The 25,657-nt window shown below is 46.2% G+C and overlaps 9 protein-coding genes across 9 annotated transcripts; 5 read left to right on the top strand and 4 right to left on the bottom strand.

The window, feature by feature from the left end:
• Positions 1–26: 26 nt before the first annotated feature.
• On the bottom strand, positions 27–1,052 carry V1513DRAFT_380515 (uncharacterized protein; the record flags this gene model as incomplete). The annotated part of the gene is made up of 1 exon (XM_066895042.1): positions 27–1,052. The coding sequence occupies one exon, from the start codon at positions 1,050–1,052 to the stop codon at positions 27–29; it is 1,026 nt and encodes a 341-aa protein (XP_066753176.1).
• Positions 1,053–2,188: 1,136 nt separating this feature from the next.
• On the bottom strand, positions 2,189–4,055 carry V1513DRAFT_380431 (Cupredoxin; the record flags this gene model as incomplete). The annotated part of the gene is made up of 2 exons (XM_066895037.1): positions 2,189–3,432; positions 3,491–4,055. The coding sequence occupies 2 exons, from the start codon at positions 4,053–4,055 to the stop codon at positions 2,189–2,191; spliced, it is 1,809 nt and encodes a 602-aa protein (XP_066753175.1).
• A 2,885-nt stretch (positions 4,056–6,940) lies between these two features.
• V1513DRAFT_89080 (iron permease FTR1/Fip1/EfeU) lies at positions 6,941–8,479 on the top strand. The gene is made up of 3 exons (XM_066900630.1): positions 6,941–7,210; positions 7,335–8,140; positions 8,203–8,479. Exons 1-3 carry the CDS (start codon positions 7,176–7,178, stop codon positions 8,454–8,456), a joined length of 1,095 nt encoding a protein of 364 aa, XP_066753174.1. The 5' UTR covers positions 6,941–7,175; the 3' UTR covers positions 8,457–8,479.
• Positions 8,480–8,584: 105 nt separating this feature from the next.
• V1513DRAFT_446273 (N2227-like protein-domain-containing protein) lies at positions 8,585–10,507 on the bottom strand. Its single transcript, XM_066898241.1, has 5 exons — positions 10,238–10,507; positions 9,788–10,162; positions 9,663–9,730; positions 9,545–9,611; positions 8,585–9,480 (listed from the first exon to the last, which is right to left on the bottom strand). Exons 1-5 carry the CDS (start codon positions 10,342–10,344, stop codon positions 8,883–8,885), a joined length of 1,215 nt encoding a protein of 404 aa, XP_066753173.1. The 5' UTR covers positions 10,345–10,507; the 3' UTR covers positions 8,585–8,882.
• Positions 10,508–11,671: 1,164 nt separating this feature from the next.
• Positions 11,672–12,549, top strand: V1513DRAFT_380356 (uncharacterized protein; the record flags this gene model as incomplete). The annotated part of the gene is made up of 2 exons (XM_066895036.1): positions 11,672–11,836; positions 11,902–12,549. The coding sequence occupies 2 exons, from the start codon at positions 11,672–11,674 to the stop codon at positions 12,547–12,549; spliced, it is 813 nt and encodes a 270-aa protein (XP_066753172.1).
• A 516-nt stretch (positions 12,550–13,065) lies between these two features.
• V1513DRAFT_380466 (mono-functional DNA-alkylating methyl methanesulfonate N-term-domain-containing protein) lies at positions 13,066–13,856 on the top strand (the record flags this gene model as incomplete). Its single annotated transcript, XM_066895041.1, has 3 exons — positions 13,066–13,129; positions 13,188–13,510; positions 13,566–13,856. 3 exons carry the CDS (start codon positions 13,066–13,068, stop codon positions 13,854–13,856), a joined length of 678 nt encoding a protein of 225 aa, XP_066753171.1.
• Positions 13,857–15,567: 1,711 nt separating this feature from the next.
• On the top strand, positions 15,568–17,009 carry V1513DRAFT_380436 (uncharacterized protein; the record flags this gene model as incomplete). The annotated part of the gene is made up of 3 exons (XM_066895038.1): positions 15,568–15,677; positions 15,731–15,937; positions 15,986–17,009. The coding sequence occupies 3 exons, from the start codon at positions 15,568–15,570 to the stop codon at positions 17,007–17,009; spliced, it is 1,341 nt and encodes a 446-aa protein (XP_066753170.1).
• Positions 17,010–18,289: 1,280 nt separating this feature from the next.
• Positions 18,290–20,825, bottom strand: V1513DRAFT_469982 (Poly(A) polymerase central domain-containing protein; the record flags this gene model as incomplete). The annotated part of the gene is made up of 6 exons (XM_066900142.1): positions 20,444–20,825; positions 20,094–20,234; positions 19,513–20,027; positions 18,644–19,456; positions 18,451–18,565; positions 18,290–18,392 (listed from the first exon to the last, which is right to left on the bottom strand). Exons 1-6 carry the CDS (start codon positions 20,449–20,451, stop codon positions 18,290–18,292), a joined length of 1,695 nt encoding a protein of 564 aa, XP_066753169.1. The 5' UTR covers positions 20,452–20,825.
• Positions 20,826–21,037: 212 nt separating this feature from the next.
• V1513DRAFT_446254 (uncharacterized protein) lies at positions 21,038–25,081 on the top strand. Its single transcript, XM_066898240.1, has 3 exons — positions 21,038–22,685; positions 22,738–23,831; positions 23,885–25,081. Exons 1-3 carry the CDS (start codon positions 21,380–21,382, stop codon positions 24,764–24,766), a joined length of 3,282 nt encoding a protein of 1,093 aa, XP_066753168.1. The 5' UTR covers positions 21,038–21,379; the 3' UTR covers positions 24,767–25,081.
• Positions 25,082–25,657: the final 576 nt, after the last annotated feature.

Here is a 25,657-nt window from a genome sequence, read left to right as displayed (position 1 = left end):
TAAATCCTGGTTACAAAATTCCCCGTCTAGCTCTGCGCCGTTAGATCAAGGTAGTTCTGCGCGACCTCTGTCACCTGTTTGTCCAACCCGGCGAATGTCAATCCAAAGACGTTCTCCGTCTTTGTAACGTCCATTTTGAGCTTCTTCGTCCGTTGTGTGCCATTGTTGGGCAGTGTGCCCTTTTTAACTGCATCCGGGAAGTTCTGGTTGATGATGTCGATAGTGTCGCTGAACGTGGTGCCATCAATGCCCCCCGAGTTGGCAGGGTAGTCTTGATTGCCCGGAATTTTGGGATCGAGGGCACGGATATGGAGGCTAGCAGCATCATTGAGGTAAACGGTACAGCCAGGCAGTGGAGCAGGATTCTTGAAGCCGAAAACTTGACCAAACACTAAATTGTTCGTTCCTTTGGTGAAATCCTCAACCCTAGTAACTAATTCATTTTTGCCAATGATGAAGGAGGGCAACAAATTGATAACATCAAATCCAGGTTTCATTCGGGCTACAAAATCATGAGTGGCTGCCAAAGCACGGACTTTCGAATCGGAATAGGCTTCGAATTCCAGCTTGTACGGACCGGGATTAAAGGGGACCTTCAATTGGCAATCAAAAACCTTGCCTGACTCTGCGAACATTTCAATAAATGGGATCGTTGCCATTACTGAAGATGTGATCACGATGCGCTTGATCCCGGGCGTCCTGTGAGCAGATTCAAGGATGCCAATGGTGCCTCTAAGAGCGGGCTGAATAATCTGATTCTCGAAATCATCTGTGATGCCCGAAGTGAGAGGGGACGCACAATGAATTATATACTGGACATCTTTAACGGCAGCATCATATGCGCCATCAGTTAGGATGTCCGGGACTATTGTGAAGGTGACGTTGGACCCCGAATTGAGGGCCCTGATGGATGGAGCGGCGACAATATCGTAAGCTTTAACTTGGCTCCGTACAGCCACCCGAGCGTTGTATCCGGCTTCAAGAGCAAGAACCAGCACGCGAAAGCCTAGATGACCACTAGCGCCAGTAATCAAAACGAGGTCCCCTGCCATTTGGTTGTTGGAGTCTAGCTGAAACCAGAACAATCAGTGTCTTGTGGGTTGTGATTTCAAACTGGCTCTGCCTCTCTCTTTATAAGGACAATTTGCTCAACGTAACAGATCTATAGATGGAATAGGAATGCATGGCGTATATTTTCTTCAGATACAACTCAGTGGACTAGTACACCATTTAAATACATATCTGGCTGTCTGTGTGACAATGAGGCATCACACATTGAACACACGTCCGTAGGAAATTAATACGAGCTGTGCACCACGAGAGCCGCAACCAAAACGGCTGCCACATTAGTGCAGATCAGTTGCGTCGATTACTGGCCTGACTGGAACAAAACAAACAGACTGAAAGGATATGAGGGACACGTCCCGAACTCAGAGCATGAGACACCTGCAAATAAAACGTATACGTTGCCTCTAATTACTCAAAGCCCTGATTTCGAGTGTCCGCTTCCGAGAGTAATGGGGAGACGCGCAGGTGATATCATCGAGTACCTGGGTGTGATAAAATTGATCGGCTTAGCAAACTCCAACGAGAGCAGTAACCCTACTGGTTGTGCCGTGGCTCTACCGAAATGCCGGAAGTTCGTGAAGACGTAGGTTGATTTAGTGGCCAGTAAACTAATTTGAAGCCTGTTTACTGATCGTGACTATCTCTTGATGTGGTAAAATCGCGGACATATGACTTCGGACGCTTCTAATCTCTGATAACTTTTATTTAATGTAAATCAGTACTCTCTCTTTCTCTTTCTCTCTCTTTCTCTATATATATATATATCCCAAATAACTCGTCCATAGCCGATCTAATATCACATAGACAACCATTTGATCATCTTTCTTCATTCATCCCACATGGAATCCAAGTTTCCGTCGCAAGTTGATCCTAGTACCCCACCTCATTAATAATGATTAAGTAAAAAAAAAGGTAATATAAGTACATGCACAGGTGAAGCAAAACAATGCCAGAAGCTTTGAAAAAAATTTAGATAGACGTTAATGAAATGCGCAGCACAAAGATAAATATCAATCTAAGCATATAAAGAATCATTCTACCAAACATGTGCTTAAAAAATCCGAGACCGTTTATAGCATGACCAAACACACAAAAAAAAAACAAAGGGCAAGGATTTGTTTTACTTCGACTCATCGCTATCATCTAGTGGTTCACCGATAATCTCGGCCACTTCCCGCTCGGTAGTTTTGAGATCAGAAAGACCGTACCAGGTGATGCAACCCATACCGACGAACGCAGAAATGCAAGAGAAGACCATTGCGACGATACCCCGGGCAGTGAAACCTGCTGGAAGTGGTTTTGGCTGGAGCTTCTCGCCTTTGAGGTCAAACAGGTTGACGGTGTTGCCAGCGGCGTTGCCTTCATAAGCGTAACCACCTGCCTTGCAAGCAGCATAGTGGTCCTCCGGGATAGCCTGGTTGGACTGGATCTCTGCCGGCGCCTCGACCAACGTCAATGCAAGACCCTGCGCCAAATGCCATTCGATGTGGCAATGGAAAAACCACACGCCTGGGTTGTCGGACTTGAATCGAAGAACGAAATACCCGTTCGGTCGCACGTAGACCGTGTCTCGACGCATAGGATATTCGTTAACTGTGCCGGGGTTCGCGGGGTCGTACATCAATGTGGTGGCATCGTCAGGAGAAGCTCCGGAACGCTCGATGACCTGGAAAGTGTGACCGTGCAAATGGAAAGGATGCTTGCCAGGATCGAAGTTGTTCAAAACGATCTCAACAACTTCTTGGTAGCCAAGAACATATGTGTGGGTGTTTGAACCGTAGATGGTGGCATCGGTCGAGTCGTTGCCAGAAGACATGACGGTGTACAAGGTCGGCACCTTAGGAGCAACATAAGTGATGTCATTGAAAAAGGCGTAGTTAACACCATTGCCCAGATTTTTCATAGCAACTTCAACAGTGATCGAGTAGTCAGGCTCATACGGCTCCTCCTTTTCGAAAGGCACAAGGTTGAAGTCATCATAAAAGTCATACTGGTCAATGAGAGTAGGCTCGGGGAAGTCTCCATTGTCGTCATATGTCAACCAGCCAGTGACGTTCCAGACAAGATCTTCAGGAATGGTGTCCATCATGTCTGTGTCGAAAGAAGCAATCATGGGATAGTTCTTGTCAGTGGAGTTCTTGGTAGTCAAGAGAATGGTGTAGCGCTGGGCGACGGTGATGTAAATCATGGACGCATCAGTAGGCTCGACATAGATACCGTCAACCTCGACAATCTTGAAATCATGGTCCTCAAACCAGATGTATTGAGAAACAAGCGCACCCATGTTGACGATACGGATTTTGTAGGTCTTGTTGGGCTCGACTTTGAACTTGATGTTCTGGGAGTCATTGAAGAGGGCCGCATCTTGCGCGATTGTTAACCGTGATCCACCAAAACTTGGGCAACAAAATGATAAACTTACCAGGAATGGGTTCAGCACCAGTAGGGTTGATGAGAGTCAAAAACTTGTTGGCAGTCAGCCATGGGATAGACTGATGATAATAGTCAGACACCGTCAAGTAAGTATCCTCGTCGTATTGGCCAGCGAACGGCTCGTCGTCGTCGTAGACAATGAACGGAGCGCGTAAACCGTCAGGGTACTGCCCACCAAAGTGAGAATGGTACCAGTACATGCCAGGCTGGTCGACGGTGAAGTTGTAAATGATGTTGCTACCGGGGGGAACAGGACACTGGGTGACCCCGACGGGGCCGTCCATCGCGTTTGTACCATTCATGAAAATACCGTGGAAGTGTAGGGCGGTTGGCTCGTTGCCAAGGTTGTTGGTGACGTTGACGATAACTCGGTCGTGAATTTTGCACTTGATTGGTGGTGGTGGCCATTCGCCGTTGATACCGATGAAAGTTCTGTCGTAGTCGCCATCGGGGTTGGCCTGGACCCAGTCGACCGAGAAGTCATATTGAACAGTGGCAGCGAGAGCCGCCGTTGCGGAAGCAGCCAGAGTAGCCAGTAGCGAGAAGGCACGCATTGTTTTGTGTGTGTGAGACTCTGGCGGGAAGAGTAGAAACAGGTGCGAAGGTTGAATGAAAACAATACAGAGTGGGAATCGAGACTGCGATCGGGAAGTAGAATAATAAAAGAGACGAGGAGGCACAGGGCAGGTGTGCTTGCTGGTTTGAGACCGGTGACTTGTCCCGATGGTAGTGCCCTTCAGCAGAGATAATAAAGAGCGAAGTTGAGGTGCGGAGAGGATATAATAACTACATAGCTCGGCTTTTACTTTAGAGAGCAGGCGACCTGAGTTGTGGGAGCGACGTAAAAAAAGACTCGGCTAAAATGTAGTTCTGTAAAAATGCATTTTGAGAGGTACGGATTAGCAGCCTCGGTACGATCAGATAAACCTTACAACTCAAATTTGTGCGACCATCGCCACGTCCAAGATTTAATACTCCCCTAGCCCCACTTTTAGTACGAGCAGAATTGCGGCAATAATAAACCAATCTTATTATTAACTTTGCAAACAATCGTCCGTCCCGTGGGGTCCATTTTCTTTGCTGGCAAAGCTGTTGTTACAAGCATAAATGCCACCACCCTGGCCAACTGACAAAATTTGAGAATTTAGACAAATCCGAAATTGTTAGTAACTGCTATATACCAAAAAGCTCATTGAGGTGTGAGCCCCACATGACGCGGCCTTTTTGCTTCGGGCTTGCAGATTGGTTGACAAAAAATAACATTCCGAAGGCGCTCATTTCGAACTAGCTCAATATCTTGCGCCGGAGGCGACTTAAGCTTAAGGTTTCTCAGTTCTCTCTAAAAAAAGGTGGTGTGATGTGATACAACAACAAAAAGAAAACAAAACCAAGAGAAGGAAAACCTACGTCGGATTTATGGCGACCAAAAAAACCCTTGATTAGAACCTCAAAGCGCTTTGCCCTGCCTTCTTCGAGCTCGCCTAGCCTAGCTTGATCCCCGAATAATTGTGATGGGAATCTAGTTTATATAAACAATGTTCTAGGCCATCCTGTAATTCGACTCGTAGTGATTTTCTGATTTCTTTCATCATATGTAGTTTTCATGCCAACTCCATCTCTTCCATTCTCACCAAGCATATTGCTCAAGCAATGAGCTGTAGCAAATAGTCCGCATCAAAAATTGCGTGATGTTATCAGATCGAGATTTTTTTATCTGGTGGAAGATCTAGGCTTGTCCTATTTCTTGGCGTTATTAAAAAACCACTTTTTCTAAACTCAAGTTTTGCAACAAGCCAGTTCAGAACCTTCCGGCTGTTTGTCGCCGCAACTGTTGCGGCTTACTTTTAGTTGTTCCGCACAACAATTGTTTCGTAGGATTTTAATAAAAGATGTTTTTAAATCATTCCATATATCACAGAGATGATATCAAACAAACTAATCACTGCGCAGTCTAGTCCTAGTGACCTTGTGGCCTCCCTTCTTCTCGTCAGCGAATTCCCAAGAGCAAAGTTGCGGCTCTTCTGCTTACGGACGAATGCTCATCCAGGGCCGAGACCGCGGGATTGTGAATGACTGCTGTTGCAGTGTCACGTTACTGAGAAACATGTGTCAATAATTTGGCAGATTGACATTCTATCCGTGTATGATACAACTGTAGACATATTGGAGGACTAGCTTCTGACCTTCAGAGTCTAGACGTTCTGTTCTGGTGTCGGAGTTTGATCTGATTCAGCTGCGGTCTAGAATAGCGATCGACGGCGATACATTCAATTCACGTAAACCTCTTCTCAAAGTTTCTGGACAAGCACAACAGGATCTGATTAGATCATCGAGATTATCTGTTTGCTCGAAATCTGAGACTATATCCAACTTTATGGTCACGTTTGAAGGGGAAAATTGGGGCATCCTTAAAACTCAATTTTAAATGTAATTTTTGAAACAAAATATTGCAAATTGAGGTGAGCCTTGGCTATTTGTCATTTAAATTGATCGTCTAAGAATCGTTGCGCATCTGATAATTTCGGCTGCACGAAGCAACAGTATCTAGATGTAGATCGATTAGATATATGCACGGCCCAGCAGACTTTAGTTTCACTTGTGTAGTTAGCCAAAAACTGCTGTTGCTAAGCCGGTCCTCTGGGATTATTAGTACGATACACCTGGATTGGCTATTGATGCCTTCCAAAGTTGCACTTTCTGAAAGTCATATCGATATTATTCAGTAATGCCATGGATCGAGACCAGACAGACAGTCAGTCGCGTAGAAGCAGATCAATCGATAAGAACTACAAACCGGATGGGTTAGGGTACATTGCTTTCAATTGGGTTCATGGACTCGAGGACATAGTAAAAAATCGCTTTAGAGTTGGGAGCACGATAAAAAATTGTGGGCTAGGCCCGATACGGACCCACTCCCCATTCCGGACCATTTTAGTTTGTCAATTGGGTGGCGTTCCCAATATGGCAACTGCCTTTATTTCCGCTTCATGTACTCTAGTAGTAACAATGGCAGTGCAGTACAGTACAGTAATCATGATGTGGAAAAACCGACGAGGTAGTGGCCGGACCGGCTGGCCGGGGACCAGCAGAAAGGAAAAAGAAATATGATTCGCGAAAAGAATCCGTCATGTCGCGGGATTGAAAAGATAATCAAGCAGAATAATCAGATTATTTTCACTTTTTGCATCATCGGATATCGGTAATCCCGATTAGGCCAAAATGCGTTTCTTTATTAGTGGCGTACCGAATTTTTGGATTTTTTAGAGTATGTACTCCCCAGCCAACTTGTAATCCAAAAGGTCGAGGTCGCCGCCCACCCTCAATATTACCACGGTCTGGTTCGGGTCTATCGCTTGCTTTTATCGCTTGCCCTCTTTCCTCCAATCTCCACACCAGACACCAGCCGTCAGTGTTATACGAACCACAAAAGCGACCGAGTACAACTTTGCAAATTCCAACTGCTTGCGGCGTTGAATGTGTACTCTTTCTGGGTCGTAGACTTTTTGTTTTCGTTGTTTACTGCACGCTCTCCCTTATATCCTTGGCTCCTGCCCCGTCCCGCCAACTAGCTTCTCCTCAAGCAGTCCTTCTTCTTCGCTCCTTCTCCTTTTCATCTCGTTCTCGCATCGGCTACAACACGACATTGCCTGCGCGGTTACTTGTAAACATCCACTATGGTTCAGATTTTCAACGTCTCAATCTTCTTCATGTGAGTACCTACAATCAAATGTGGTGACTGTGACTGCTTGATGTTTGGACGTGCAATTCACCGAACAATCTGTCTAACCACTCTCCTCCGCCTGGAGTAGTACTTCGTGCTAACGGTTTACCAGCGTCTTTCGAGAAAGTCTCGAGGCATCCGTCGTCATATCTGTCCTTCTCGCCTTCATTAAACAAGGTGTCGGTAGGTCGGCTGACGATCCGAAAGTATACAAAGCACTAGTAAAGCATGTCTGGGTCGGTGCGGCAATTGGCTTGTTGATCTGTTTGATCATCGGTGGTGCTTTCATTGGCACTTGGTACACCCTTGGAACCGATGCTTGGGGTGCATCCGAAGACATATGGGAAGGTGCTTTAAGTATCGTCGCTGCCATTATCATTTCCATTATGGGTCTTGCTATGCTCAGACTCAACAAGATGAAGGAGAAATGGCGTGTCAAGATAACCAAGGCTCTCGAGGATTCGAAAATCCGTGGCAAGGGCTGGTTTCGCCGGTTCATGCGCAAATACGCCATGGGTATTCTGCCCTTCATCACCATTCTCCGTGAGGGCATTGAGGCTATCGTCTTTGTTGGCGGTGTGGCCCTCAGCTCACCCGCAAAAGCTTTCCCACTAGCCGTCGTGTGTGGATTGGCCGCTGGCGGAGGTGTTGGTTACTTCATGTACAAGGGCGGTGACTACATGAAAATCCAGTATTTCTTGATCGTCGCTACCTGCTTTCTTTACCTCGTCGCTGCTGGTCTTTTCTCCAAGGCGATCTGGTTCCTCCAGAACTTTGTGTGGTCCGGTCTTGTCGGCGGCGATGTAGCAGAAACAGGCGATGGTCCTGGTTCGTATGATGTCCGTCAGAGCGTGTGGCACGTTAACTGCTGCAACGGTCAGTCCAGCGGAGGCTGGATGATTTTCAATGCCATCTTTGGTACGTTTCTGTCATTCGGTGTCCAAGTTCCAAATTATTTGTTGCTAACATTGCTTTCACAGGCTGGCAAAACTCGGCGACCTACGGCTCCGTTATTTCCTACAATCTCTACTGGATCGCCCTTATTGCGTCCATTATGCTCATGCTCTTCCAAGAAAAGCATGGCCATTATCCATTCTTGAAATCCTGGACAGAAAAGCGCAAGGCAGCTAAGCGTGAACGTGAAGAGAAGAAGCGCCTCGACGCTTCCGATCCAGAATTAGAAAGCCGTGACACAGACAGTGAGACCAAGGAAATCTCTATCTCTGTTGTGTAAAAGTGTACCGGGTGTGCTTGGTTTCATTTTGTATTTTGCTTTGATTTAATTACATTTTGCTTTATTTGTTACAGGTTTTCTTGGTTGGCTCTGTTTGGGATAGATCATACCACTAATTGGCAAAATTTCACTGGTCATTTTTTTTGTACTTATTATTTTCATGCGCGGTAGCGGAGTACCTCGCGATAATGTATAATTTAGCATATCATATATCTATGCATGGCTGGCCATAATGCTCCTGTAGTACATTGCATAGGCTTGAAAGCGGACGCGAAGCGATCTTTCCGCTTACATTTTCTTGTTTGACTTTCCTTTGTTGTCGCTGGCTGTAAATTGTGAGGTACTTGTACCATTCGTACTTGCCGTGATTTTTGGCTCTGACGCGGCGGCGCTTGGACTAGTTTATATAACTAACTAATGCGAAGATTATGATAAACTGCTGGCTTGGAAACTGGTAGGGATTTTCCTAGCCACCCAAAATACAGAATCAAAAACCCAATTTCCCATGGCTCTTTCATCAGCTGCATATGTGGTCTTAACCCCCGTTTCCAGTTTTTCAAACACGAACCCGCATTTTTCGACAATGGAAATCAAGTAATCAAGCGGTAGCTCAATGCTAATACCATCCTGCTCATGATCCACATCGTTCCTCGAATCCCTTGCACTAGAATTTTGCTCTTCTTCAAAATGATACAGGAGTGGACCGAAATTAATCCAATATCCCGCTCTGTCCGAATTTTTCAACGCTTGGGATATGACGTCGATGTATTCTAACACATTATGAGCTGTATCCAGGAAGAACACAGTTGTTATTACATCCCACTTGTCTGCTTCGTCCGGAATATTGGCGTAGATTTCTGCAAACGAACCGGCTGTGAAGGAGAAGTTCGATGCCGTACTGGTGTGGAAGGTTGCTGGACATTTGTCAGGGATTCTGATTGCGCGGAGCTGGTTCGTCGCTGTAGAAGTATGTGAGAACGAGTGTACGAATGGGTAGATCGTGAATTGACTTTCAGATGTAGTGCTGTTTTGCGTTAGCGAGTGATGAACTTATATATCAACATTGATTGAAAGGCTTCTTTTCTTACTGATTTAATAGAAAGTTGGAAAGAATAAGCATGTGGTAAGAAAATTCGTTTCCCTGAGACACATATCCTACCCAGAATTACTACCGCAAAACGTCAATATACAAGTCGCCGTAATCACCTTCACATGCAATATCATATGCCAACCGTCCTAGTCCTGCGCCGGGAACTAATACCCTCACGTCGGACCTGAGAAAAAAGAATTAACCGCCTGCGGGTAGATCTGACCTCTAAGGCTGTCTATACCTTGTCTCTGGACTATACAAGTTATTAAGTTCCCGAATGACTCTTCCATAACACACTTCACGCTCAGCAGCTCCCTCCGCGCTCCAATCGCGGTAAATCTGCTTTATTGAGCTTCTTGTCTGATCTAGCTGCAACGAAGTTGCGCCTTCCCATTCCCGTAGATCCTGTGGTGCTTCAAACTCATTCGCTCCATACCGGGCAACTAACTTCAGAAACTCGGCATTAATGTCAATAGCTTGATCAATAGCCGCCAAATGATCGGTGTAGAACGGTGCGATTAAGTCTCGATGTCGTTCCGATAACCGCGAAAACGCTGCGAGACGAGGCTTGGTGAGGTTGTAATGCGCTGCTTTGCCGTAGACGAGAAGCGAGTTTCTGGACACCGCGGGACAAAAGTCAGTATTTTTTCTGTCGTTAGAATCTGGGGGGGGGGGTGAGGTTAGTGCTTACAGTGTGGACGTTAGTGCTCTTAGCTCGAGGATTTCTTCGGCTTCGGGGCGGTGTACATGGCGCTCGGCTGGTGCGCCATGTGCTGCCATACTGGCGCTTAGTTCCATTACTATTGTACACCGATACAGAGCACACCTGCAACAGTATTGGACTTACGGACATTCAGCGCGCTGTGGTTTGATTAGTTTGTTGCGAAATCGGCGGTGGAAGGTGAAGGATACGAAACCCTTGCCATTGATTCACTTTGATGTTGGATGTGGATCCCATCGCCTGGGCAGAAATTAGCGTAACTAGTTACGGTCAGAGAGCATCGTAGAAGATGCTGTCCATTGCAGTTCACTTGCAATTAATTATTCAGTGAGAATGTGTATATACTTGTGGCATGCGCTGTTTTAGCGAATAGTTTTGACATGTTTCTCATTTGCAGCATAATTGGCGTTGAGGGATCGAAGTTTGGTCATCAGCCAGATCGTTGCTAGACTGACGAGTCGATATTAATGAAAACGTTCTGCTTCAGAAGGTACGATTCGCCCATCATGCCATTGTTTGTGATTAGCACCAAGTTCTCTTGTGACAGCAACACAATTCCTGGGAACATCATGTTGGGATCCACCACCCCAGCAATAATTATATCAAAGATCACCGCATAAGGTATTGCTAGGCGTAGTAGTCTTGAATTACCGGCCGTATGGGTTGGTAGGCATGGAGCTCAATTAAAATGATGTTAAGAGACACCGATGTCATGAGCGGCTCCGGAAGTAAGGGTTGGCTTGTGCGCGGAAAATTGATGGCCGGTGCCGGCGTCTTGTAAGCTCAATTGCTCGATACACCACAAATGCTCCGGGGCTTTATGTGGACGTGTCGTCTGACCAACTGAGATGAACTGATACGTACGCTGAAGTATTATGACCAACCCCAGACCTGGCATATTACAATTAGCGGAATAGTTGTATAATTGATCTAAACAATTTTCAGTTCATAAGTAGAACTTAAATCAATGTCGCGTAATTTTTGGGACATGCAGAAGCTTCTTGTCTAGAGACCGGCCCAACCTTCCGCAACTCTCTCTTGACACATCCGGCCCAACTATCTATCTATACGCGCAACGACGCCCTCCAAGTTATTGCTACCGGTATCTGTACCAGAAGAAGATTCAAGCTCTATCATAATCTGCCGAAGCTCGGTCAAAAGTTCACACGTCTGTGGTCGTCAGAGCAGAAGGTAGCCAGCAATATTATGACGCTCTTCTCAATTGTTGACCGTTTCCCTTGTTCAAGGTCGATTTGATTCCTGCTCAACAATAGGCGCCAGCACCGGTAGACCGTTTCATCTTTTGTTTGGAGTTTGACCGGAACCAACCCGTATTTGGGCACAGACTGGGGCCCATAGGAATTGCTCTTCCAGCCCCGAAACTCGCGTAGTAGGCGTGCAAGCATGTCCGGCCTGAATTCCGGGGACTACGAGGAAGGCGAGAACACATCTATGCCCGCGGCACGCCCGTTTGGCGCATTGTCGCGTACGGTCGCGCGATCCCCAGTCGTGCTCAATATCTTGCCTTTCAGAATCAGCCCGGGCCGCGATGGAGTCGTGCTTATAAAAGTGAGTGTTTATTACGACTTGACTCTTTGCCATGATTGCGGCTAATTGGCAATTACTCGATGCAGGAATCGAGCATTGAATTGTACAGTCTCGGCTTTTCATTGGATTCAGAGTACCAGTTCGAGCTGCTGCATCGGACCCCAACGGTCGGCAAAATCGTGTCGTCGACTATCATTCCGTACACCGTCCTGCCATCCTCCCGTAGTTTAGTTGGACCATCAGATACATTGAATGCGCCGGTTACTGTTGAGCCTCCGATGCCTGTTCAGCATGGTTTATCACAGTATTCGACATCGCCTATGCATATCGATCATCCATCCTCCCTGCGACAATCACAACCGCCTTCAACATCGGCTCCAATGAAATCCAGTCTTAACTACGGATCCGACACTTTGGTCTTAGTTACACAAGATCGACATGCGCTATTCGTGACTTGCGGGGTCCAGGATGAATTCTTGGTCGCAAAAAGCATCGAGCTACGGGATATTGTTGGGACCCTCACATACGACAAAGGATTACATGACGGCGCATCTAATATTGAGCGAAAGCGATATCGGGAGCGAGATCCTGACGAAAGCTATGATCAGTCAGGCGACGACGATGATTATTCAGATAGTGATGTTTCGTCGGTTTCTGATACCGATAGTACAGTCGAAGATATCGCGTGTCGGATTAAAGCTTTGGGAAAAAGTATTCATGCAGATCGGTTGTAAGTTGTTGGTTAGATTGGTTCATGCGCGAAGAACTGCTAAGCGCAAATAGTGGCAATGCACTTCTTGTCAGCTCGTATCAGAACTTGTTTCAAATAATAGTATTGGGACAATCAGGACCTGACACCACGCGATATGTTGCCAAATCTCACCAATTAGAAGTTCCTGGAGTCATACTACACCTCAAGTTCTTGTATACGGAGGACAGTTTACGAAATTTTATTTTATTCGCTGCATTTTTCATCGAGTAAGTTGGAGTTATCCTCTTGAGTTCGATTGTGCTAACGATTAGACAGCGAGAGTGGGGTAGCAAAGTTAGGCATCTATGAGTGGCGGACGTATCGGTCACTGCGGCAAGTGGGGATGTACTGTACGATGCCTCTACCAGGCACGCTCATTACGCCAATTCTAATGGTGCCAATACGGCATGAGAGCAGTATAATATTCCTCACGGTCGGTGCTCATAAGTTTCCATTTTTTCTGTGGCTAACTTTATACTAGGAGCTCGCTATCCACTGGATGCGCGCCAGTGATGTGATATCGGCAAAGTTGACTCTAGCGAGCACACCATTTCCACGTGAAAGTAGGTCCTTTTTTCTTTCATACACCAATTGTAGATGAAACTAATGACACAACTGTAGTCATGATGAATGCGCATCTGCCTACTGCATATTTTTATCCCTCCTTCCCACAGCCCTCGAGGCTCACCAACATTCCAGTATTTGCATATATCATCTCGCACTCAGAAATCACGCACTTTCTCGATTATTTCTACGTTGCATTCGACAATGGCGATATCTACATTGTAGCTATATCATCAACTAACAGCTTGGAAGTCGGTCTGTACACTCGAATATCAGGAGACATTGGACCGGGGTTCATGGTAGTGGAGGGAAATCTCGCAACCGGTCGACAGGACTTAGTCTTCGCAAGTGGTGATATGAGCTCTGGCGGTATTTATATGGTAAGTTAATGTTTTTGATATATTTTTCCCAAATTTTGCTAATTGCGCAATAAAGGTCGACTTGTCGCCATCCACACCGCCCTCCATACCTTCGCCGAGTAAAACAGGGGTATCTATCGACTTTTCAAAGCACGCTCAGTATTCTCGACTGTGGTGTGAATTCTATAACTGGGCTCCGGTATTTGACGCACACGTGTTGAAAACAGCTGATCCATTCCGAGACCGCTTGTTTCTCACGTCTGGGTTCAAGACCGAAGGCGGCATCTCTCAAATCAGATATGGCGTCGACGGACAAGTTGTGGCTAGTGGTCCGAAGTTTTATGGGTACCTTTTAGCCCATGCATGATTTGTTGATGACGAACGTTGCTAATATTTTTAGTGCAACCGACATTTTTGCGTTGTATCACACCTCATATGGCGACCAATTTTTTGTCCTTCTATCTCTACCCTGGCAATCACGATTATTGGTATTAGACTCCTCATTCTCTTATCTTAAAGATCTATCACAGTCGACATCACTTCCACTCGATCTTTCCACTGAAACAATTGCTGCGCGGGTTCTCTCAACCGGTCATATTTTGCAAATCACTACACAACGGATCATAGTCGCAGATATTGTCAGCAGCACAGTCATAGCGGAATCTCTATTTTCGACAATTAGTGAGTCGGGTTTTTCGCCATTATATCAGCCACTTGCGGATATCGATGATTCGGGAGCATTGGCGGCAATATCCCAGCGCTATGACGGTCGCGATGTAGTTTTCTTGTACTCCATCTACAATACGGTATCCGGCACCGAAATTAGACGATTACCATCTTACATGATTTTTGACTCGGATTTATCGGTAATCAAGATTTCCACCGTCGGTACACGGCAGCTATGCATAATCGGTACGCATAAGCCGGCGTTATATGTATGCGATGCAGATATTAGATGCGGCTTGTCGGGAATATCAGTTGTCGAAGGTAAGTCATTGTATTGTGTCATGCACTGTGTATGCTTAGTAACCGTGTTGAAGATGCACTGCGAACGCAAGACATTGGCACTCCTGAGTCTATCGTTACTTGTACAACTAGCCATAATGATCACACCAGAATATTGATCGGTCTCCGAAATGGCATGCTGCTGGCTGGTATTCTAGATATCCAACATTCAGATCTCAATGCATCTGGAGCTTTAATTGCCATCAAGAAGAGCATCAGGCTTGGGATTATGCCCTTGAAGCTTCAAGCCACGGCTAATCCCGAGCTGGTATACGTATTGTCAGATTTGCTCTGGCGAGCTGAACTCGGAAACAGCGATCATAATTGGTTGCATGCCGAACAGGTCATCTTCGACGATCTCCGCGATAAGCCAATTACGACACTGCGCCCGGTGAATTTTCAGCAATTCACAAGTGCCTTCGTTTGCTTGGTATCGAATCGGTTTACTGTCGTGGAGATCGGTGCAGATCCGGTTGAATGTGTGTCAGTTAGTAACTTATATGCAGTATGTCGATACTTTGGATGGCGGCGTGAAGCAGTACTGACTATGAATTGTAGTCACCAAGGAGGCTACTGTATCTCGACCATGTTCAGGCGTTTGCTGTCTCACGGGCCGGTACCTTGGAGCAACTGCAATTTGTGGATCCAGTGAAGTACGCCCCCTCCTGACTTTGCTCTAGACCTTCGATACTAACACATCACCGATAGAAAAGCTGTGTTGAATAGCACACCTATTGACACCATTTTCAGCCAGTCTGAGGAAGTCTATTGTTTATGCGGTAGGATTCCACAAAATAGTCCAATAGAAATTTGCTCATATTTTTCGTGCAGAATGGCAGATCGAGGTCAACGACAAAATCTACAGGTACCTAGCACTGGGATCAGGTACCATACGACAGCAAGCATCTTCTGCGTCCCAGACCCCACAGCCGAGAGGAGACAGAGGCAAGGCACGTATACTTCGCGTGCAGCGAGTACCGGCGACTGCGCGGGCGGCGCCAACTGGACCTCCATCTCCGTCTGCGCACGCAGCCTCACCGCCGATTTCAAGGTCTTCATCCTCTGCATCGGTTATGTCCATTAGTTCCTCTGCTTCACAGAGACCGTTGGAAGTTGATATCAAGAAGCAATTTAGTTGGACGACGCCAGACGCTGTGTGGGCTATCGCCCAGTTCCAGCAATAGTAAGTCATTCGCTGAAGTTTAGGGAATTGAGTCGCAATTAATGAGGATGTAGTTCGCTAGCATATGCTGCGGGTAGCAAAGTGTATTTGAAGACCCTAAATGTCGAGACTTTAAAATTTGAACCTAATCCGGCCGAGATCACTATCCGGAGTCCGGCGGTGAATTTGTCGTCTGATGGGGATCTGATATACGCATCAACTCGAAATAATTCTGTGGTTGTACTCGCATATAGAAACAACTCTTTGGTATTTGTGGAAAGGTCTGTGTTGCATGTGTTATTATTTGGTTAACTCACTAACGTCGACAGCGATGCGGTTGCACGGAGTATGCTTCATCACCAAGTTTATATGCATGATTTCGTTGTCGGCGCAGACAAAGATCGCGCAATTTTCGGTCTGTACAGCCACAGGGAACGGCGTCACTTCTCCAACATGGCTCTGCAATTTAAGTTCGTACTGCCGACAGCTGTCTCGCGCCTCCGTCTAGGAAGATTTGTACCCGTTCGAGATCACCCAGATATCGATGACGGTAGGCCGTTCGCAGTCATTGCGGCCGAGGACTCGAGTGTTCCGGATCCGCAGTTTGAGGACATTATAGTTGGCGCGGGTATAAACGGATCGGTGTACGGCATCCGAATTCTTTCACAGGAGGAATACCAAAAATTGAGCTACCACTTGCGCAGAGTCGTCCGTGAGATTTGTCGGCATTATCGGCGTCAACGACGGTCTTCACAACGAGGACTGGGTTCATCGGAGACCAGCCCGGATGCAGGAAAGTATCCACTTGGACTTGGATTAATACCGAAGGAGTTCGGGATTAGTCAGGTCCTGGTGGACTCTAATCTCGGTCCACATGGCCTCCCAGATTCGGAAAAAGAGAGAGAGCGACGAAGACGGAGGATGTCGGCCGACTTGATCGACGTGCCTTCCGATCAGTTGTCGGGACTTGCAGTCCCCAGGAAGTCTCCATCAGAGACATCGCTTCGGCATATTGATGGCGACGTGTTCATATATCTCAACAATCTACTCTTACACCTTCGCTCGCTTAGCGCATCGAACATTGAACCTACGAATTCACATCCCTCGTCAGCCGAACTTCAAGATCCCAGCACATTACATGCAAATACACAGTCTCAAAGAGACAACGATGGCGATGTGGCCGTGCTTAGCGAAAATAGTGTCGAGAGCAAAAACGACGAAGATAGTTTATATAACGATTCCTCGGAATCATCATCACACTACTACAGGTTTTCGGCATCAATGGCTGATGATGAGTCGCATTTACAATCACAGGAATGGATTAATCGCATAGTTAACGGAATTGTATTGTAACTTACTTGAAGTGCCTACTTTATATGCTAGTAATGCTTTTATCCATTTAACAATGACTGAATGTACAACAGAATATATCGTCAGGAGCTTGTGTTCGAGGTACACTGTACCATGGGGATTGGCATTTACGAACGTTCGGATTGTTACGCGTCTTGTACATTAGTGAGGAATGTCATAATACATGGGCTTAAATATGAATTTCAGATGATAAGATCATATTGCTTCATAGAGATATATATAAATCTATTCACGCTACTTCACACATTCAGCTGTACAATACGTAGACAAAGTACAAAAGTAATACGTAAAAGTACCTTACTAAAAGCTAAGAAGACTAATATATCAAAAAGATCTCCAATAATAATGTTCAAAGCGATACAATAACGCATCGCAAATAATATACATGGACAACCAAAGATAATAGACGCACCTAAAACTATGCAAAAAGGGAAATATGGAGAAGCTACCTTGTCTTGAGGTGTTATCAATGGAGTGACAAATTGAGACCTGCAAACACTATTGCGCCGTCCCTCGGCGTTGCTGGACTATCCCATTCGAGTATCACATGAAGCCAGACAGATGCAGCCGCAAATAGTAATCAACAAGTGTAATCGAGAACTACTTCATATACCGTACGACTTGTTTTGTTATTCTCTTCACATCCCGGTGATCTTGAAACAGTGTTAAGTAAATAAGGCAAGAAGTATTAAACATAGAAAACTCAAAAAGAAATAGTCAATAAAGGAATCTCTAGAGAATGGTGTCGAACACAATTTGTAAAATGTCGATATAATAATAAACCGATGATAAGGACTTTGGCATGAACGCCGGTTAGTCCGCCGTAAATGTGGTAGCATAATCATCAGAATCACGATCTGAGTACCCATGAAACTATGTCTGAGATGCGATCTTCATCACCCCATTATGGCCACTGGTCGATACCACAAAAGGCAAGTTGCTTGTAAAAAATTGTGCGTTAGTTGTCGACAAGGTGGCCCAAGGATAAAAATTATCCTACTTAATTTATTCCTTTAAAAACGCAGTCCCTAATCATCGCCGTGGCGCAATTACGCCTGGATTGGTGTCGGTCTTTGCCGTTTCTGGTCATACTCCTATAATGAATAAATGCAAATCAAATGCAAATCACGGAAAGATCCGTGATTCACCGAGCAACAAACCAAATATTAGTCCGCCATACAAACGACCAATAGAGATCAAAGTCGTTCAGTAACTGATTCCGATTGACTAGAATGTCGGTAGGAACCTCATCCATGAACGAGTTAAAGTGGACGCACCTCTACATCAGCAAGTTTCCGTTTTGATTTCTTTTGCCGAACTGGACGGGCTTCCCCTTCACCAAATACGTAGTCGGGCAGATTGAAACTGCAATTCGTCAGTACTGATGTTGTAAACCAAGGGAAAGAAATTAAAGGCACGGTACTTTCGGATATTTCGAACGCAAATGCAATTGATATCTTCATCGTACTCCGGCCAGCTCCGGCACATCTCGTAAAACTCTTTACACGGCCACTGAATATCCAATTGCTTGTTGTGAGCTAAGCTATATGTTAGTTTATGCAACTCAACTTCAGGCACAGACTCAAATAATAAGGAAACACGCGGTTCCATCATACGATCTAAATTAATTTCCAGTCCAATGAAAAAGGTGGTAGTATAAACAACTAGCTTGGTAGTAGTACCGTCCTCTGCCTTCTTTTCGCCATCTCCATTAGCGGCGGCTTTATCACTGTGCTCTTTGTTCTCTTCGGCTTTAACTGTCTTCATAAGATCTGCCTCTTTAGTGCTAGCGGTCGCAATCTGTTCACCATCCGCTACTCGCTTGGCTTCTTCCTCATCCGCGCAATAGTGAACTTGATCAAATTCCTTAATAAATGGGTGCGCAAGTTCGATACTGTCAATCCATTCCAGTTTTAGAACAAGCTGTCGCAACTTGCTTTCAACCAGACCAGACCATTTAAGTTGCTGCTCAGCAGTACCTTTGGATGATGCGTACACAGCTAGGTAATACTTGTATCTATGGAAAAAATCGTGCTTAGTGAACAGATCCGCCCACGGCCGCTTTCCAATCATAATCTCATCCATGAGCGCAGCCCCACGCTTCAGTTCCGACATGATAACTTTCTGGGTAGATGCGGAAATGTTGTGAGTAGCGCACATGGACGGATAAGCAGGAGTGATAATTGGCATTCGGTGTGCGCGATCTGCAGGGTATAATTTCGGATTCCAGACACGAACTTGAAGGGGTCCATCTTCGATTGGCTTGAGCATTACCGGTTGTGGCCAACTCCACTTTGTGAGAATATTAAAAAATTTGCTGATGACAGTTGCCGAGATTGCGTTGGGGTAGAGCTGGCAAATTCGCGCGACCAACATGGCCCATGCGACACCACCTGGAAAGCCCATCACATTGGAATAAATAGCACGGCCTACGTTGCAATTAGTAATATTTCTTAACAGATGATATGAATGGAGGAAATCCTACGCTGTGCCCAAAGCTTAATGGCTCTTAGGGCATGCTTGAAAACAATGGGTTGAGGAACTAGTCGCAAAATCTCATCAGTAACGCGGGTACCGTTGAGGGCACGAAGATCTTTCTCATCGAGATTCCTTAGTAAGTTCTTGTCGTCTAGAGTAAGCGAGAGCGGGACTTGGGGAATATCCAAGCGAGCACAAATCAGATCGACAGATATGCCAGAAAACTTGATCTTAATGATAGGAACAAATGCATCCGGAACACAAGCAATCTCATCTAGTTCCACGCGTTTTCGAAGTAGCTTCTCGAATACATCGAAGAAGTTTTCGCGAGTGACATGTTTGGGGACCACGATTAATGTGTCAATATCTGAACCAGGACTGTACACGCCCAGACGATACGATCCGAAAGTGAAAATCTTTCCTCCGGCATCTCGAGCGATTACTTCAGCCATATTTTTCTGTAAACTGACGGATCTCACGAATTCTTCAGCCAGGGCCTGAAGCTTATTGAGAACCTCCACCCTACGAGGCAAATTAGATCTGATTCCGACAAATATTCTATCCAACACGCAGTATTCTAGAGTATACCTCTTCTGCGACTCTTCTTCTGATTCGAAAGATCCCTGGCGTTTTAATTCATCTATCAATTTCTCGTTCATGCCGATCTCAGCCTCTGTTGGCGAGGCCGTAGATATAGGCGGCGTCACCCCGTAGGTCTTGGTAATTATGCTAAGTGAACATTGTTAGCAAGATTGTAGATGCATCACATATATCTGGCGTGACAATAGTGTGTAAGTTTAATCAAATAAACAGTGGACACTCTCTTTCTCAGAAAGTAGCAGATATGGAATCGTGTAAACACCAATCAGTTGCCACTCCTCCATTTTCGGTCGATCGTGGAGTACAACATCTAATGACTGCCAGATAAATTCACTCACCTATTCATATCTGCCAGATAATACTCGGGCGCGATACTCGTGCGCTCGGCGAAATCACTCCCTGTGGCAACGAAACCAAAAGCTGGTGGTTTTGGGAACACACGACGAGATTGCCGGAACAGGTGCAAGTGCGCTCAGGGAGCCCTTACCCTTGTGGCCGCTTGAACCTCTGTTACCCGGCCGGACCGGGCTTCGATAAATGTCGGTCGGACGTCTAGGCGCGACTATTCCCTTCTGGGTTATGGTTAGTAGATTCGCCGTGACGAGCAGGCGGCTCGTCACATTCATAATCGATGTTGTCCGGGGGGGTGATTGGCTCCAATATAGATAGATATATACTCAACAACGGAGACAAATCAGACGGTCGGTCGAGGAAGATGCTTTGCAGCCATGCAAGCTGCCTGCCCTCTGCTGCACAACTGGTGGCTCAGTATTGCATTAGGATGCAGGTCGGCTGGAACGACCCGGAATAGTAGATTACAGATCGAAGGGCCGTAGGGAGCAATCCTGGCGCCATATTCGCGGCATAGCGTCCACGAGTGGCTGTAGGTGACCAAACACCGCCGACGCACTCGAACCTCTTTGCCCTCGACCATCAACCCCCAGGACGACCCTTGAAAGATTATAGCTCTTCAACGACACCGCAGAATTGACACACATACCAAGAAGTCTCAATTCTTTGCCCAATAGCTTGTCGTAACTATAACTAAGGTTGAGTGACATTATGCGCTTATAGGTGTACTATTCAGAATCTGTTGCTCCCGTGCCCGTTTCTGCAGCACAACTCCTTGAGCCTCCTCAGTGAGCACATATATATCCCGACACTGCATTACCACGAGTTACACTCGGCGAGAGGTCAGCTGCACCGGTCTCCGGTGATATACCGCCTGGTGTGGTTGTGGTGGTTGTTGTTGTACAAAAGTATTTTATCTAGTCATGTCCTGGAACGAGTCTGCCATCAGGTCGCCGGCCCGGAAACCTCCTGTTGACGATGATCCGGAGTTCGGACACGGGGAAAAGTTGACATTCACCAGTTTTTATGATGATGACGATGATGACAGAAAAGTTGACGACGCGACACTGCATACTATAACACCGAATTCGTCCACCTACTTAAGCGATGACGAAGACATTGCCGGCAATGTCTGGGCGTCCTCCGACGTGCCCAAGCCACCGACGCTATCAACTACGGATACCTATACTTCATCCATGAGCAGTTTTCCACCTGCAACACTCGCTGCGACAAAATTCACTGATGTTGCAGAATTTCCGCGTCGATCATCTTCATCTTACACGTACACGCCACCATCACCGCCCACTCCTACCCACATTGCAGCACTGGATACGACTCCAAAACTAAAGGTTCTAGACAGCGAGGGCGTTTCGTTAGAACTCGAAAAAGTTAATAAGGGCAATGTCTTATCGGAGTCAAACGTGGTTTGCGCCGAGGACATTTCTCCAGTTCCAGTGTCCACCGCCGGACATCGGAGGTCGGACACGAAGGGAAGTACGATCTCCGAAATGGGTGAACTTGAGCGTCACTTCTTCCCTGATCCGGCATCGCCCGAACAGCTTGTGTCCAGCCCGGTGCAGGCGTCCGAATGGTCGCATCAGCAGATGGTTTCTCCTATCCTCAAGCGACAAGGGGGGCAGCACAGCGAGTCACATGAATCTAACTCGACTAAGGAGAGTGTGAATGCGGACGCTAATGGTGAGAACGCGTCTGAAAAGAAGGTAGTGGACGAATGCGCAGAGAATAGAACCAATGAAGATGGGTGGCAAGAAATGCCCGTGTTTGCGAGCCATGATATCTACGATGATGATGGTAACATCATTGCTCATGAAGAAGTTCCGAGTGAGGACGAGGAAGAGGAAAATAAACGGAGAGGTGGAGCCGGCAAGGGCTACACGCGGGTCACACTTGATGAAGATGATGCCGAAAATGCGGGGTACATTGACGAGAGCACAAAATATTTATTCCATGACGATGATCCCACAGATATTCAAGCGCGAAATCCTCTGAATCAAATGCATGTGACTAAGGAATTGTTGACAGATACTCAACGAATCGCCTATGTTGGGTTATGCAAACTCGTGATGGTTGACATGGCTACGGATCTTGCAAGGAAGAAAGGTTCGGAAAAAATTGCGAGATATATGAGTATTGCGTACGGATCAATGGCCATGTGGTCCCAGAAGATGATCATGAGGTTGTATGCTCATATGGATATTACTCCTGAAGGTGCGATCACTTGTATATAATTCGTATTATTGGAAGCTGATATAGTGATTAGAGCAACTTATGATTGAACAGTTGGCATCGCACGGAGTTGAGACGATGGATTTGACACGGACACTTATGCTGAATGCTAGGGTGAGGAATCCAATGGCACATGACGATTTCAACAGCAGTCACACGAGTCATGTACTGCCTGCGTCGTCTTCTAATGCCTCTTCTCAATGCCCTTCTCCATTGCCGGAGTATTGCCCAGATGCACAACCGATCGAAGCAGTCCAAAACCCTGCGGCTATTGAAGATCAGAAGACGTTGGATATCGACGTACGCTGGACAGTTCTGTGTGACCTGTTCCTAGTTTTGGTAGCTGACTCTGTCTACGATGCTCGTTCCAGAACGCTTTTAGAGCGTGTCGGTGCGGCACTGAATGTCATGTGGCTTGACATCGCAAAATTTGAGAAACGAGTCACCGATGCTCTGGACATTGAGGAAGGAAGCTACCAGATATGGAAGGAAGATGATATTATTGAGGCACGTAGAAAGAGAGTCCTGAAAAAGAAGTATGTGTACATGGGTCTTGCGACGCTTGGGGGTGGGTTGGTGATTGGATTATCCGCTGGTATTCTGGCTCCAGTGATTGGTGCTGGATTGGCAGCCGGTTTCACTACTATTGGTATTGCTGGAACATCCGGTTTTCTTGCTGGAGCAGGTGGTACTGCAATTGTTACAACCACTGGCGCTGTGATCGGTGCCAAGATAGGAAGTCAAGGTATGGCAAGGCGAATGGGTCATGTCAGGACATTTGAATTCCGACCACTACACAATAACGAACGCGTCAACCTCATTGTGACAGTTTCTGGATGGCTCTCAGGCAAAGAGGATGATGTCCGATTACCTTTTTCCACTGTAGATCCGATCATGGGAGATATCTTTTCCTTGTATTGGGAGCCAGACATGCTGACATCTATGGGACAAACGATTAATCTACTGGCTACGGAGGTCATCACGCAGTCCATCCAGCAAGTGCTTGGAAGTACAGTTCTTGTGGCTCTCATGGCGTCGTTACAATTGCCCATGATGCTAGCCAAGTTATCTTATCTTCTCGATAATCCATGGAGCGTTTCGCTCGACCGTGCATGGGCGGCAGGTCTTGTATGCTTGCTAAGATTACCTGAATTTTCGTTGTAAGACTGACTGGATTATAGATCCTTGCTGATACGTTGATCCAGCGAAATCTTGGAGTGCGCCCAGTAACACTCGTCGGCTTCTCTCTCGGCGCACGCGTTATTGCTTCCTGTCTCATCGAACTCGCCAAGCGGAATGCGTTTGGGCTAGTCCAAAATGTATACATCTTCGGTTCCCCTGTTGTAGTCAAACGTGACCAGATTGTCAAGGCGTCAAGCATTGTCAGCGGCCGCTTCTTGAACGGATATTCACGCAGAGATTGGATTCTGGGATACTTGTTCCGAGCGACGAGCGGTGGGTTAGGTCGTATTGCCGGTCTCGCGCCTATAGAGGGCATTGACGGCATAGAAAACTATGATTGCACAGAGTTTGTTGACGGCCATATGGGCTACCGAGAGGCCATGCCCCGTCTTCTCAGTGCCTGCGGGTGGGAGGTCCTGAGCGAAGAATTCACTGAAATTGAAGATCCTGATCCAGATCAGCAACGGGAACTTCAGCGCGAACTTATCGCTGAGTTTGAAGAGGCAAAGAGGCGTATGGAACGCGAAAATGGGAGGGTCAAGAAACAAGGACTGTTCTCGAAGTGGATAAAACCGAAGAGGAAAGAATGGTGGGAGATGGTTGAGGAGGATGCACATGCTGAACAAGCCAGAGAAGGATCGTCTTCTCGTTATGATAATGGGGGACCTTCGTCACGCGACCATTCCGATTCGCGAGTATCAGATGACGGGTACACGCCACCTCCGAGTATTCAAGAAAACAAGAGCAGTTATTATCGTGCGGGCCAGACACAATATGAATACCAATTCAAGACTGGTGCGGACGGAAGCGAGGCTTTGTTTGATGTTGATGCTATCAGACGCGAGATTGAGAAGGCGAAGCGGGAGCGGAGACACAACTGATAGTATCTATCGGTATTAGTGTCATGTGAATATTCTGTAGTTTACTGTTTTATTACATATTATTACATGCTTTTTCCATGTTTTACATGTTTGCTACTTTCTTGTTTCATGTTTTATTTGTTATTTGTTATTTCCTATTTTGTTTTGTAGGTGTTCGGGAAAATTTTTTTGTTGGTCGGTGTCATGCAAATCTAGCATTGATAGTTTTCAATAGGTTCCGTTTTTAAATTTATGGCCATTAGATCTCGTGGTTAGGTAAGGAGAGGTGAAGGCCACAAGGTCGTAATATGTACAATTTCAATTTCATTATCAAACAAACTCGGTTCCATAGATAGTTTCCTAAACATAGCTTCAAAATTGTTAGTAACCTTCCTTCAGCAGACACAACGCATTATCAACCGCATTCGATAGCTGTTGCATCGCTCAATTGCCGCGTCTCAAAAGCAGAGACGACTACTCGTGATTCTCTTGTTATTCTTCTCAGAGACCCGTTTCTGATCAACTTACACCTCCACATTAATGGGGTCGGTAGCAATCACCCGGCACTTCCTATATACTTATAACAAAAGGGTACGGTTCATCATGAAAAATTGCAACGAAAATCAGAGCAGATGGACGGCTTGTTAAAGGCAATGTCGAGATCATGCGCATGGTAACAGTAATGGAAAAAGACATACATTGTATCATCTAATAGCATGCGGAGGTCAGTGTCTGGATGCAATCTGTAGCTCCAAACTAGAAAGGATTCTGCTGTTGAAAATTTTCGGTTGTGCAGGAACTGCCCGAAGCGTTTGCGATGCAGTCAGTGTGCCGCTCTAACTCGAGCCGCACCAATATAGCTCACTCGCCGGGTAAGTTGGGACATCCTTTGTCCAAAAAATTTCAGACGGG

Source organism: Lipomyces chichibuensis (genome assembly GCF_038497645.1).
Source record: "Lipomyces chichibuensis strain CBS 12929 unplaced genomic scaffold V1513scaffold_19, whole genome shotgun sequence".
NCBI classification, from domain to species: Eukaryota; Fungi; Ascomycota; class Lipomycetes; order Lipomycetales; family Lipomycetaceae; genus Lipomyces; species Lipomyces chichibuensis.
Note: the sequence above shows the minus strand (reverse complement) of the source record. Positions and strands in the feature narration are given on the sequence as shown.